Source organism: Apodemus sylvaticus, chromosome X (assembly GCF_947179515.1).
Source record: "Apodemus sylvaticus chromosome X, mApoSyl1.1, whole genome shotgun sequence".
NCBI classification, from domain to species: domain Eukaryota; kingdom Metazoa; phylum Chordata; class Mammalia; order Rodentia; family Muridae; genus Apodemus; species Apodemus sylvaticus.
The window spans coordinates 11,311,472-11,327,365 of NC_067495.1; the positions used below are offsets into that span (position 1 = coordinate 11,311,472).

The following is a 15,894-nucleotide window of genomic DNA, read 5'->3' on the forward strand; positions in this document are numbered from 1 at the left end:
TATTGTGTAAGTTCTAAAGATCTGCATCAAAGTTGCTAAAAGAGTACTATGAACTTTAAGTGGGTGATTCTTTGGTTCCATTCTTCCAAAAAAAGGAAAAAACCAAAAACTTTTTGAAGTGTAGCACCTTGTTTGTGGTAATAATATCATGAGTGTATGCAAATGTTTAAACTCAGTAAACTATACACATTCAACATGTATGTTTTGTGTGGCAATCATACTTTAATAAAGCTATTTTAATAGAAAAATATCCTATAGTTATATCTTTGCAAACTGAAAGGCCACCTTTAGAAACAAGTTATTAAAACAAACCACATCTAGTCCACAGTCTCCAATGACCCCTTTCAATGAGTGATATTTTTTCCAGTCACAGAAGGAATTCATTTTGTAGTATGTTTATGTTCACATTAAGACAAAGTATGTCATCCTTGTATTTTATATTCACGTTATCTAGAATGGATAGATAGATAGATAGAGATAGAGAGAGAGAGAGAGAGAGAGAGAGAGAGAGATCACATCTGTCTTTGTGTCATACACAACACCTGGGATATCTCAGCAGCATCTCAGTAGCAGTATCCAGCAGCATGGCTTCAATAAATAGAGCAAATCTTACAACACAGCAGTGTTTTCATGGGCAGCTGTTGTATTGAAAGCCTGAATCTTTGCATTCTTGAATTTTGCATCCTATTTCAGGGATTTCCATTTTACATTTTAAAAAGTACATAATCACAACAAACCATTTTCAAATTTGTCTTTCAAATGGGCCTTAAGTTTTAAAAAGTAGTCATTTGAAGATTATACAAGAAATAAAATGCAAGAGAAAATTGGAAAAAATTAATTTATTATATGAAGAAACATAAACAACATTTGAGTCAATGACTCTGAGAAGCAGTCCACAAAAGTGCACACCCACAATTTACTGACTGAGATGCACTGGCACATACAACCATACTAGTGTAAGATAGATCTCAAGGAAATGATGCATTTGCAAGACAATCAATACTAAGCTTAGTTTCCCGTTTACAAAACTGTACAGATTACATTCACATTTAATTAATGCTTCAAATCAGCCATTTAAGTTGTAATGTACAATTATCAAAAGATGCTGTTACATTCTTTATAAAGGATAATATCAAGACAATAAACTTATTTGTTATCAGAAGTACTTTCTGAGATCCACTGGGTCTTTTTTTCCCATCAAGTACTAAGGGCTTAGGGGCTACTTTTAAAGTTTTTATTTTGTAAGTGTGTGTGTGTGTGTGTGTGTGTGTGTGTGTGTGCATCCGTGTATATGTGGACAGTTGTGGGAACTGTTTATTTGCTTCCATCATGTAGGTCCCAAGGATGGAAGTTGGGTTGTTGGGATTGGTGGCACAAATCTTGCCCCCTGAGTCATTGCCACATGCCCTGAGTACTCGTTTGTAATGATGGTAAGGGATGGCAACTGCAGAGAAGCCCAAAGACCTGTACATTAACTAAAGACGGATGTGGATGAAACTACTTATGTCATTTCAGTCAGGAAAACAACAAAACGAAACTACAAATGATAACCAGTTTATGGACTTGAATAATATTTTAGTATTCTTTATGATACTTTGAAATATTTTTTTCATCTATTACGTAATGAAATCTTTCCAACAAGTTTGTGAGGTAAGTTGGAATAGTGTGTCATGTTAATTTGGTAAGTTAGGGCATGGAGACTTGTGGGACTGCACAAGGAAAATGTCTACTTACCAAGAGACTGGTAAGAGACTAATTAGATAAAAATAAACAATAAACAATTAGATTAAAAATAAACAATACCTGTCTTTATAAAGTGTGACATGGGCCTTTGGCGTCTGATAGCTTATCACTGCTAGTTTGGTTTGAGGTCATTCAAGATGCTTACCAACTGACTAAGACAAAAGGACTTACAATATATTTGAAAATTAAGAGTTTAAAAGTATTTTGAGGTCATGCTTCTAATCCAAGGCTAGAAAAATACAAGCGTCCTTACCCTTGTTTAATTCTGAACCTGTCTAGGAAGTGTCAAAGGGATGTTAGTCTCACGGTCAAGGCATGGCCTGAAATTGGAAATGGGTACCACCTCTACCCTCAGTCACTGGAAAGCTTCAAGGAAAGGATGTCCTTCACATTCAAGACTGAAAACACCTGGTGCCTGTAAACATATGGAAATGATTTGACAGAAAAAAGCATTTTGGGGATCACCTAGAGGTGCTCTTCCTACCCTCTCAATCATTTTGCACTTCTTAAACTAGGAAACAACCAGAACAGGAGTGCTTTAGCATCTTAAGCTTGTTTTCCCTGTATTGTTATGTATTTTCAACAGTTTTGCACCTCTGAGCAAGAAAAGTACAAAGAAGTATCTGTCATATAAAGTATCACTTTGATGATGTACACTGCCTATGCATTCTCATACAGATAAGCCACAAAGCCTGGCAGACCAGAAGAAATACAAATGAGGACAAATATTTCAGGAAGGAAAATGGATGTTCTGTGGTTCAGAACCTTCCTGAAGTGTGTGCATACAAAATGGTACAAAGATTAACAGTGTGAATGATACATCAAAGAACACTTACTATTTTACGAATCCTCTACTATAGTAAAATAGTTACCAAACTGAATGTTCATTTTTTTAATGAAATTACTCATCAATTTGATACCAAAAGTTTTTTTAAAAGCAATTATAAGGAGTATGATGACCAGATAAATGTTTTACGGATTTAGGTGGTCAGAAAAGTAAGTATCTATTCTATCTTATAGAATCACAAATAGAGGTGCCTTTGAAAATGCATTAAATTTTGTTACAATTCTCAAGTTAAGTTGGTGTGAATTTCATGGTCACTTGTTTGTAAACATTTCATCACCTACATTTATTGGTAGAAATCATAGCACTGCTTGCTGGCATTTTTGTTAGACTACTGACAATATTCTATCCAACCCTTTTAAATTAAAATAAATAGTTCCAGATCAGAGAAAAAATATTCATTAGATGAAATGGTGTGGAGGAAAATAAATGAAGATCACATTAAAATGAGCTGCTATCAAGTCAAAATGGATTTCATAAAGAACAAAACCTTCTGATCATTTTATTACCTAACCTCAAGACTGAGGTTAAATCTTGTTTAAAACTTTCCTGGCAGGCAAGGAAGCAAGGAGACAGGGATGAAGAGTATTAGTTTTATTTTCTTCTTTCTTAAAATATTAATCATAGAAAATTCTACTAGAAATTTCTCAGAACTATAGGACAAGACTGAGTTTGGAGGAGAAGCCTACCTTCTAACCAATTCCTATCTTTAAACATTTAGTATGAGCTCCTGCCATTTTGATGTTTTAACAGTTGTCCCAATCTGTCCTGACCCCTACCTTCTTCAGCATGTGGAATGAAACATGGCTTTCCTAAATCACTGTACCAATGGATCCTGGAGAATAAAGTCCCCAAATCTAGGCCCTTGGAACAAAATGCACATTGCATGCCAGAGTGGCTACAATTGGTTATGTACAAAAAGTCTTACTGAGGTGAAAATGGAACATACTGATAAAACAAACTTAAATCACTTTCCTGTAAGCTATAATTGGAACAAAGTTGTAAAATTCCTAGTAACCTATTCGAGCTGTCATGGTGACTCTTGTATAAAGCTATATTCAGTAGTAGTAAAGCATCAGGCTACTGAGACAACAGGCTAGGAACTAGAAAAGAAGCATTTCTCTTCATTCTACCTGATGAGTATGACCAGCTCAACTGAAACTTCAGGGATACTATGTCAATGAAACGGCCAGTGAGGCTACAAGAACATAACAGAGTCAAGTAAAAAACAAACTGTGGGGTAATAGGCTTCCCTAGTGCTCCCAAAGCTGCCTCAAATTCAAGAGCTTTATAAAAGGTAGCAGCTCACAGGGAACTGACAGCTAACTCCCTGCCTTAGTCCCTGTGCAGGGCTCGTGATGTGTATGAAGTCCCTCCATTAAGCAGAGCACAGATCAACAGCAGTCCAAATCTCAGTAGTCTCGGGAGTCATTTTACTGGTAGAAGGCATTACATCTTGCTCTGTGCATGCCTTTAAGTCTGTGTCTGTCGTTCCTACTGGCTCAGTGGATTTTCTCCTCATGGAGGACCAACAGGTACACCTGAGAAATGACCTAAAGCTTTCAGAAACACTGGAGGAGAAGAGCCTTTTGCAAGGGTGGAAAAACTGATAGAACACAAGCATGAAGAGAATACCAGTGCAGTACCCAACGAGCAGCTGCAAAATTAACAGAGGCGCACACACATACATGTATATGTCAGTCTTAAAAAAATACCACAGCAGCAGGAGGACAGAGTTCTCGATGAATCTTGTCATGTAGTAAATCAGCAGCCGGTACCAATTCTGGGACTTGCTGATGAGTTCCGGATTGTCGATTTTCAGCTGGACAGCTGACCAGCAGAACATGTTGATGCCAGCATAGAGCAAAGTGAGGAAACAGAGCACGATGGTGGTACCTACCCTACTTAGGGCCTTTTCTATGTTCTCAGGGAATGGGGAGCCACTATACCAGAAAAGGATCCAGGGGTACAAGAAGAAGCTGAAGAAGTTGACAAGTATGACTGCCACCACCCAGATCTTCAGGACAGAGGTAAAGAGGACCAGGACTATGACCCGAGTGGCAATCTCAAAGCTTCTCCAGAGGAAGATACAGACATAGGCCAGGGGTTTGACTTTGACCTCGTACTCATCATACTTGATTTTGATGGCTAAGATGTTGCAACGTAAGGCGCCATAGACAATAGACAGCAGGGACAAGGTCATGATGAAGCCTGAAGAGAGAAGAGAAAGAACACTGTCAAATCTCACCTCGTCCAGGAATCCTCTGGCCGTTGCTTTGTCATCTCCCACCCACAGGCCTCAGACTCTTCTGTATTACTAAGCTCCACCTGGTGACATGTGAGACTGCCCAAGGACTCTTACACAATTACACAAGACTGCTATCCACACATCCCTGGCAGGCTAAAGCACCGGGGGATTGAGAGCCATGGGTGAACCCCTCAATAACTCATTCTAGCCATAGTAAGAACTTGCTTCCTCACCTGCTTGTAGAATAGCTGTAAGACATGTGCTCTATGCTATTTCCCAGTGTTCACTTCTAGTCACCTACTGTGATTTCTGTTTAATAATGACCCTGCTCATCCCCTTCCGTTCCTCAGTTTTCTCTCATGTGTGTTATACATTCCTTTCAAATGCACGGCCATAAATCCTAGCCGGGTGGTGGTGGCGCACACCTTTAATCCCAGCATTTGGGAGGTAGAGGCAGGCGGATTTCTGAGTTCAAGGCTAGTCTGGTCTATAAAGTGAGTTCCAGGACAGCCAGAACTACACAGAGAAACCATGTCTGGAAAAACCAAAATAAGTAAATAAATAAATAAATAAATATCCTCAACTCCTCTCAGGGCCTGCTTCAGGGGCAACATAGACTAAAACTCATTCCTGATGCCAATCTTGGTCAATGAAAACGTGAAGAGTCTTTTACATGTATTTTGTTGTTTTGGCTTGTCTATCAGTTTCTGCAGAATCAAGACTATGTCTAGCATTTCTTCAGTTTTATCTTTTTTGTGATGTTACACATACAAAGCCATCACCAAACCCTGACCCTTGAGATTTTCCCATATTATCTTCCAGCATGTATACCATTTTATACATTGAGTTGTTACATATTTTGAGTTCAACTTTACAAATGGTAAAAGCTCTGTGTTTACTTACATGTCACAGATATCCTATGGGGGATATACAGTTATTCTAACACCAATTATTGAATGCATTTTTTCCAATTGTGTAGTCTTTGCTCTTTTGTTGAAGATCAAATAATGTCAACTCTAAAGCAAGCTATTTCTGGATAATATGTTCTGTTCAAGATCTATTAGTCTGTTTTGTCAATATTATACTACCTTAAGTTCAGTTGCTCTATCCATGCCTGCTCTTAAAGTGAAAATTCATGTATTCCCATACATGTAGTAAAACTACATCTAAATGATACAAAAAGGAAGGTAGCAAGATCTCGCCATAGGTACGGGTGCATAGCACTAATCCTGAAAACCTGAATTTCATTCCAGGGACCCACATACTAGAAAGAGAGAACCAATTTGGTTCATGTTGTCCTTAATCTACATATTACATACCATGATCGACATAAAAATTAATTAAAATAATACATGAAAAGTAAGTTTTTCTCCTTAAATTCTGAATTAATGGAAAAATATATAGTTGATGAGCCTAAAGAGTCACATGCCTTCATTTTTAATTTGCCCAAGGAAAGTTCAATTTTACTCAAAGTATCAACTTTACTCAGTTTTTGACACTGCTTTTAGAAAGCAGTATTATTCATTGTAAAGACTGGCATCTACTAATATCTAAAAGCTACAAACATCAGAATAGACTAGGAAGTAGCTAAATACTGAGTTTTTCTTGAGAGGTTGATTGAGTGAATGCTGTAATGCATAATATTTGTGTGGTAGTTTTTATGTGTGGGTAGAGATGCTCACATCCTAAGGATCTTGTACTGAAGCATTTTCTTTCAGTACTTAAATTTTTCTCCACTACAAGAAAATACTTCTTCATATGCTAAAAACCTACTCATGCATAGTTAGAATATAAATCATTCAATCATACATATATATAAAATGTTATATTTATGATATTTAACCTGAAAATGTGTATTACATTAAACAATATAAGGACCACAACTATTACCAGTTTTTTTCTTGTAAGGCCAACTGTTTACGCATAATATCCTTTTCTCTATTAAGAGAATTAAACAATTATTTACCCACTTGGTGCTGAGTAACCAAGCACAGAATTTTGAAAATACAAATAAATTACCTTAAAATCATAACTTTAACCATATAAATATAAATGGTGGATGCCTATTGTAAAATATCATAGAAATTTGGCCAAGAAAGGTAATACCCTAAGGCAGTGCTTCTCAATCTTCCTAATGCTATAACCCTTTAGTATCAGCCCTCATATTGTAGTGACCCACAACCATAAAATTATTTTTGTTGTAACTTTATAACTGTAACTTTAATACTATTATAAACTGTAATATAAGTTACAATGTATATCTGTTTTCCAATGGTCTTAAGTGATCCCTGTGAAAGGGTCATTCGACATCCCCCTTCATCCCCCACCCCCAACCCCCACCACTGAAAAGAGGTCACAACCTACAGGTTGAGAATCACTGTCCTAAGGAAACAAAAAAGCTGACACAAAATGCTTACAATAAATATTTCTGCCTCTAGAGGTGAGTTGATACCTAGGAAATGACTAGGGTTTTGTCATGTAAATACAAATGTATATAGACTTAAATGGAGAAAAGTACATGAGAGGCAAACAAGAACCCTGAACATTGGTGAAGAATATTCTCCATCTCTGCAGAGAACCAGACCCTACCTGGTACCCCTCAGCCATGGTTTCTCCTATCCTTGTCTTCATCTTCTAACACTCTCAGAGAATAAGTCTTTAGGGGCTGGCTCTCTGACATCATCTCCTAAACCTATCTACCCACAGAAAGGATACTGAGTAACATGAAGGGATACTTGGCAATCCTGCCTATTTAAGTGGTTCTTTATCAAACTCTAAATCTTTTCATAAAGCTAGCCTCATCTTCTATCACAAGCAAGAAACAATTTAAGTTAAAAAGTAACCTGCAAGGGCTTCAGTAGATTCTAAATCCTTGCCACAATCTTGCTTCCTCTTTCCTATTCTATTCCATCAAAGTGCTGCAAGAATTCTGTGAACCTGGAAAAGTTGTCATTAGGTATGAATTTGCTCATTTCTTGACACCAAAACCTTAGCCTTTATGCAAAGAAATGAACATTATTTTTCCCCAGAATTCTGTTTAGAAAGGAATTCTAGTTGTTGGACAAGAAGACAGTTTCTATGTGGGTAGCAATGCATACTGAAGGCTGCCTGTAAGGTAGAGAGGATGGTTGATGATGGTTCTCTGTTAATGTAACTGCTGTCTGAAGACATTATTTCAAGAAAACCACAGAACTCATGAAACACTTTCGTCAAACTTTAATAAAATTAACAAGTGAACATGTTGGTGTATGTTAGTAATCTCAGGAGACTAAGGCAGAAATATTGTAAATTGAAAGGCACCTTGAGAAACCTAACTAGATTCTGTCTCCAAATAATAATAGAGCGTGTTATGGGGATGGGGCAAGAACTGAGAAAGCTCAAAGGGATGGAGAGTGTAAGGGTAAGAGAAATGGGGAGAGTTGACACACACACTAAGCAGCTAGAAGTTCAAGTTTCAAGGCTGCTTCTGAGATGCACTGAATCTCATCTTTTGTTTCTATCAGTTCAGTAAACAAAGGATCACCTATCTGGAGCCTTGACTGTTGCCTGGGCCACCCTCGAGGACTGGTTTCCTTTTCAAAACCTTTATTGTATCAAATATTGTCTTTCTCCTCCAAATTCCAATTGTTCTTTCAATGTTGGCTCATTTCTCTTGAGTATATGAGTTTATTTGAGTCAGCTGTATCTAAAATGCATCTTGCATTTGAAAAAACTGAAAATGAGGAGATTTCTGTGAATAATAAGGAATGGGAGGGGAGAATAGAGGAAAAGAAAAATGAAGAGGAACGGAGACAGTGATAGGCAGATGAAAGAAGAAAGAATACCTTCTTTTACACTGTATTTTCTTTTGTCTGCTAATACACACACACACACACACACACACACACACACAGTCAGACACTTTCCAAGAAAACACCATGAGCTGTTTCTAGTCAAAACACTTACTTCCTAATCCTCCACTCCTTGCTCTCTGAATTTCACCTTTGGGTTCCCTCCAATATACCTTTTGATGGTCACTATCCTCTTCATCAAATTAGCCACAGCATTTCCTACTGATCACTCTCTCCCTCACTTTCATGGCAGCCCTTACTCGGGCCTTCAAAAGCACATCTCTCTTCTTTTACTCAGGAAACAATTTCCTTTTCTCCTCCTATGCCTGTCGTATTTCTTTTGCTAGAAATGGTGTAGATGCCTCAAAATATACCCCTCAAATATATAGAGCAAAACCATTATTTCCCCAACAATCTCTTACATACTACAATCATACATTACCCTATTCCTATAGCTATTTGTGTGCTGGGACACTTCTATTTTCCTCCCTCATTATACTCAAATAGATCTCTTGAGTTCTTGCTACTCAGAATAGCTCTGAGCCAACAGTTTTAGACTGGGGAGCATCCCAGCTCATGTCACTGAATTAAAACCTATTTTCACAACATTTTCAAAGTGATCTGTAGGAACATTCAAGTTTAAGATGTCTGACTCAGATCTTTCTCTCCTTGTCTGATTCTATCATGTCTGAGCAACATACGGCTCTTGCCATGTGGTCATATATTTCTCAATACCACGAGCCATCTTGCATCTCTTCTAGCTGCCTAACTAAAGCTTTGTATCCTTTTTTTGTTAGGGGCAGTGTCTCATGTAGACCCAGCTAGCTTTGACCATGTAATCTAGTCATGGATGACAACAGATTGCTTGTGGCTGCTTCCCTAATGCTGGGATTACAGAAGTATGCTACCACATAGGGTTTGCTTCGTTTACTCTTTAAGGTTCAGTGGCTATCACCTTATCAGTGATGCCTTCTGCAGCTCTCATTCATGTTCAGCCCTGTTAAGTGCTTTTAAGGCTTTTCCAAGTTCAACTAACTGCATTGAGCATTCACAGTCACCTTTATCTCATTACCAGACTTGTGTAGGTCGCCTTCTTTCCTATTAGAATGCAATCTCATCACAGTAGCCCCTCTTTCATACAGACACTTATCACCAAATCCAAGAACTGTGGCCAACACAAAAAGGCAATCAATCTACCTGAACCTAATAAGCAACTAACTGCAAATAGTACAAATTGTCTCTTTTCACTGCTGGTAAGAACCTTCAGTTTCAACACTCCCAAAGAAATAGTTGGAGAAAACACTAAGAACTCTCAAACCTAAGCATATGCTAACTTATGGGGTCATGGACTTAGGTGACTCTGTCTGCCTCCATGTATTTACCGAAGTTTAAAAGTTGGGGTTGCAACCAACAAATTGGGAAAAGATCTTCACCAATCCTACATCAGATAGAGGGCTAATATCCAATATATATAAAGAACTCAAGAATTTAGACTCCAGAAAACCAAACAACTCTATTAAAAAATGGGGTACAGAGTTAAACAAAGAATTCTCACCTGAAGAACTTCGGATGGCAGAGAAGCATCTTAAAAAATGCTCAACTTCATTAGTCATTAGGGAAATGCAAATCAAAACAACCCTGAGATTTCACCTTACACCAGTCAGAATGGCTAAGATTAAAAATTCAGGAGACAGCAGGTGTTGGAGAGGGTGTGGAGAAAGAGGAACACTCCTCCACTGCTGGTGGGGTTGCAAATGGGTACAACCACTCTGGAAATCAGTCTGGCGGTTCCTCCGAAAACTGGGCACCTCACTTCCAGAAGATCCTGCTATACCACTCCTGGGCATATACCCAGAGGATTCCCCACCATGTAATAAGGATACATGTTCCACTATGTTCATAGCAGCCCTATTTATAATTGCCAGATGCTGGAAAGAACCCAGGTATCCCTCAACAGAAGAGTGGATGCAAAACATGTGGTATATCTACACAATGGAGTACTATTCAGCCATTAGAAACAATGAATTCATGAAATTCTTAGGCAAATGGATGGAGCTAGAGAACATCATACTAAGTGAGGTAACCCAGACTCAAAAGATCAATCATGGTATGCACTCACTAATAAGTGGATATTAACCTAGAAAACTGGAATACCCAAAACATAATCCACACATCAAATGAGGTACAAGAAGAACGGAGGAGTGGCCCCTTGTTCTGGAAAGACTCAGTGAAGCAGTATTCGGCAAAACCAGAATGGGGAAGTGGGAAGGGGTGGGTGGGAGGACAGGGGGAGAGCAGGGGGCTTACGGGACTTTCGGGGAGTGGGGGGGGCTAGGAAAGGGGAAATCATTTGAAATGTAAATAAAAAATATATCAAATAAAAAAAATTTAAAAAAAAGTTGGGGTTGGTTGGGGAACAGGGGGAGGGGAGGGGGAATCAGGAAAGGGGAAATCATTTGAAATGTAAATAAAGAATATATACAATAAAAAAAAGTTGTATCTTTCTCTAACATTTCCAGAGAATTAGAATCCAAATTGGAAAAGGTATTTAAGGTTTAAGCCAACAGTCTAAAGATGCTATTTGAAGTAAATCAGAGGCCCGTTACACAGGAATATAAGGTAGTGTTTTCTGACATCAAGAGTAATTAAAGAAGCAAAGTTAAGTGTTGCTTCAGGAAATGGGGCTCAAGGCTAAACCAAGTCTGAATTATGTTGGTAGTGTTGTGGATTCCTGGTCAGTTAACTGGTGAATGTTCCTGCTGGATTCTAGCACTTGCACTTTGGGGTTAGCTTTGAATACTTATTCTAGAGTTCAGTTTTGTTCTCATCTAAATTCCCAGCCTGACCCTGAAAGCTCTGAGGGAAATGAGGAAGCCATGGTTGAAAACAAGAGGGATTGCCATCATTGTAAGCTGTACAAACCATTGCCATGATTCCTCCTGGTTTACTGCAAATTGTTTTTTAGGTCCTTTAGTCCTCGCACCATGAAAAAGACTCTACCAGCTTTAAGCAATAACCAATCTACTTTTGGTCTCTATAGATTTCCTTAATCTGGAGTTTCATATTAGCAGAATAATATAATATGCTGGCACTGGCACTGAAAGACATTTTTTGACTTCACTAATGGTTTTAAGGTTCATCCATGCTATAGTGTATATCAGCTCTTCATCTCTTTTTATGGCCAAGTAATATTGGCTTTGTTTCCAGTTCCAAGCTACTGTAAATAGTGCTGCTTTGAACAATCACACACAAGTCTTTCCATACACACATTTTTTTCCCCTTTGACTAGATTGGAGTAGAGTTATTGGATGGTTCAATAATTTTATATATATATATTTTTTTTGCAGAACTGCCAACCTATTTGCCAAATCATGAGAAGCAGAGTGTAAAAATTACAATTCCTCTGTATTCTGTCTAACATTGTTTATTATCTAACTTTTAATTTTAACCATTCTAAAGAATGTGATGGTTTTTCTTAGGATTTTTATTTTCATTTTCCAGATGACTTAAGGATATTTTTATGTGCTAACTGAACAATTTATCTTCTTTGGTTGCTTTAGTTTCTGAACTATGGATCAAACTCACAGATTTTATCTTGTCATAAAGATATTCCCCTAAACTCGCCAGTCAGATATGCACAGACTAATATACTATAAAATAAAACCTTATATTTATATATACCTGTCAATAAGCACTTATAATAGATGGAGAAATGGGGGAAGGGCAAAAACCAGAAAGGATTTCCATGATGACAAAAAGCAGGTTAAATTATTTTTGCTCCAGTATTCCCACCAAAACAACTGTTCAATCATGTATTCAAATGCATCAAAAACTGACCAAAGCAATGAATACTTCTGGGGGTTTAACATATTAGAAAGAAGGATGGTCCCTAAGGAAAATTCTGACCTGTTTTTACCCACAAAATATTTACTCAAATGGAAGTACATACTAAGAGATTAAAAATTGGAACAAAACTTTTAGCAGTCTCTCAAACCTGCTGGGTGTGTGAGTAAATATTGACATTCAGCCTCAAAATATCACAAGGTTCTGGCAGCAACATAAATGACATTAGGTTTAAATGTAACTGAGAAATGGACTGAGCCCTCACAAAGACTGAAGGACAGATTTCAATTGACTAAGGTTAAGATTAACCCAGGTTGATTTGCTACTTTGAGGCCTTGCCTTAAAAAAATAAACTAACTTATTTAAGGCTTCAAATCAAGAAGGATAAATACAATCCAATTTAAAAATATTATTTCCCTTATTTTTTACATTTTGATTATAGCATGCCCCTCTTCCCTATCATTCTCACATACTTCATTACTTCATTTCAAATCCATGGCCTCTTTTTTCACTAATAATTTGTGTGTGTGTGTGTGCATGTGAATATGTATGTGTATCCCTAAATGTAACCTGTTCACTCTGTATAATATTACTCATATGTATGTTTCAAAGCTGACCATTTCATATTGGACATTACTCCAGCAGAATTACCCATAGTTCTTTATGTTTATTTATTTTTTATGTATATGTGTGAATGCCTGGTGCCTGAAGAGTTCAGAAAAGGGAACTGGATCCCCTTGACCTGGAATTACAAGTGGTTGAGAATTGCTATGTGGGTGCTGGGACCCAAATTTGGGTCTTCTCTAAAAGCATCAAATCACTATACTTCTTCTACAGCTATAAAATCCAAATTTAAAAAAGGCATAAAAGACTAAAGTTACTACCCGCCCCCCCCCCCCCCCACACACACACCACTGGCAACTACAACGGTAAAAATAAAATCAAATTGGTTAGTCATCAGGAAGATTCAAACTATCAGACTACTACACAACCACTAAATTATACAAAAAGAAGAAAATCATAACATTTGCAGAAAAGCAGATGGGCCTGGTCATTATGTTAAGCAAAGTAATGCAGACTAAGAAAGACAAATGCTACATGACAACTCTCATGTGTATGTGTAACAATAAATGTTTATTTAAATTGAAATGTAAAAGACAAAAAGTGATCTCACCGCCACTATGAAGTTCACACAGGCATTTTCTGAGGCCTCTACCCTGGCAAATTCCAAGTAGAAAATAATCTCAGTAGCAAGGTCAATGTACCTTACTGAAGTGAAACTTGTATACAGATCTAACGAGCAGACACTCTAGTCTGTCAAAATCTTCAACTCTCAGCGGCAGGCATTACCTTTACCACGTTTTGTTGTTGAACATAGATAGTACTTTGGCAGATTTTACTCAGAAACTGAAGACTTTTCCTAAAATCCAAACTTATATTTTATTGAGTTGTTAGACTGCCAGACCAAATATTTTGTCCTATCAGTTACACCCCACACGGTGTTAGCAGAACTATACACTATATTCCCTGCAGACACTGAGTCATTTTGCTCTTTTCCTCAGCAGAAATACTTCAATTTCTTGGCTTCCATAACACTGCCTCCTGATAAGTCTTTTTGTACTCAAAAGGTAACCTACCCCACCTCTTTATCCTTTTACTGTACTTATTTCATGCCAAAAACATAACAATTTTAGAGGTGCTAATCACTTAATTATCACTGCTATAATATGAATATAAAGAACATAGCTTTATTATCCTCATCTACCAATATTCAATAACCTGCCTGGTACCACTCAGCTCAATGAACAGTGCTGGTATGGAAAGCTTAGCAGTTGCAATCTAGAAGTCTGGTCTCAACCACTTTTAGGCTTTTCCACCTAAGTAAACATACCTGGGTCTATTTCTCAGTTTCTCCTTTTTAATCTCTATCATTAACAAGCAACACTGTTATCCTTACAACTACCTGGAGCCCCAATGGGACTAGAGAATCTTCCCTAACTCTTGTCAAGTCGATAACACTTGTTTACACTGAGCCCACATCTCCCTATTTTCTAGCACATGAGTAGCCCACATCTAAAGACCTTCTGAAATGATACTGCTTATGCCTAGAAAACGGTTAAGCCTTACTTCACTCAGCTCATTCCTAGGGATCACCTCTGAGGAGACAAGCAATGCTCAGAAGAAGTAGGGCAGGGACACACTCCTCTATCTGCCCTACCAACTTGCCCCCGTCCTCTCTTATCAGCCAGTCTCAGGCAGTGAGAAGAAGCATCAGCTGGACAAGAAAACACTGGCTCTGATAGTCAGATGAATGAGGAAGTTCCTGCATTCCTGTGTGCCTCATCCACACAACCTCATCCATAACTATGTCAAGGCATGACAGACCCTCGTGAATACAGTGTTTCATGAACAGTGAACTTTAAAAACAGTCAGCTATGGCCACTGAACCCCCTGTGGCTAAAAGAAGCTATTGCATTTTCTCTTTGCTAACAAGACAGACATTCTAAGCTGTATTAATCATCTCAGCGGCAATGTTTTTCAGTAATCTTACCCACCTCTTTATCCTTTTTTATTTTCAAACGCATTATTCTGTGCTTACTATGGTAAAAAAAACTTTTGTTAATAGAGAATTTCAATAAGCACAGCCTTGAATTAGCTCTTATTTTATCATTCTACCAATACTCGGTTTTTAGATTAAAAGACATATAAGTTGATATACTTGATAGATTATTAGTGGACAAAGATCTTGTATTATTTACTGACATCTGGCATATAGTACATTAAAAACTTTTATGGCTATAATGAAGTACCTGTAATAATCAACATTAAAAGATAAAAGGCTTATTTTGGAGCCTGTGGCAAGGTAGCTTGGAATATATGGTAAAAAAGACAACTCTCTTCAAGAGAGCAAAGAGAGGTGTAAGGACCGAGGATCCAGTATCTCATTCAAGGGCATTCACCCATGATGTAAACTGAGAGACTGGGCAGAGTGGAATATAACTTTCCAAATAATGTTGCAGTACCTAAACTCTACCTAAACACAACACCCAAACTAATTGTAGACACTCAACAATTATAAGTTAGTAACAAAGATTTATTATTAAACCAATAAATACTATAGGTAAAACAAATGTAATTCTCTTATTTACTAGTCCATCATCAATGTATGTATGTACACACAGAAACATTTTCTCTAATTAACGTTCATATCTGGATCCTGATCTACATGTACAATATGACACAGAAAATGTTCAGAAGCAGATAGGCACTCCATGTCTAGAACTTCAACCCAAAGGATATTAATTCTCAGATATCCTAAAGGCAAGAACTTATTGTCCTAATTTTCTATAACCTAATGAAAACCATGTGTCTTTACACTAATTCTG

General features: G+C 37.5%; 1 protein-coding gene across 1 annotated transcript in view; it reads right to left on the reverse strand.

Annotated features, from left to right (window-relative positions):
* Nucleotides 1-824: 824 nt before the first annotated feature.
* Xk (X-linked Kx blood group antigen, Kell and VPS13A binding protein) overlaps nt 825-15,894 on the reverse strand; it is a 35,574-nt gene continuing 20,504 nt past the window's right edge. Inside the window, exon 3 of the mRNA XM_052171217.1 lies at nt 825-4,798. Within this exon, the coding sequence (XP_052027177.1) occupies nt 3,966-4,798 (833 nt within the window). The 3' untranslated portion in view covers nt 825-3,965. The remainder of the gene's footprint in view (nt 4,799-15,894) is intronic.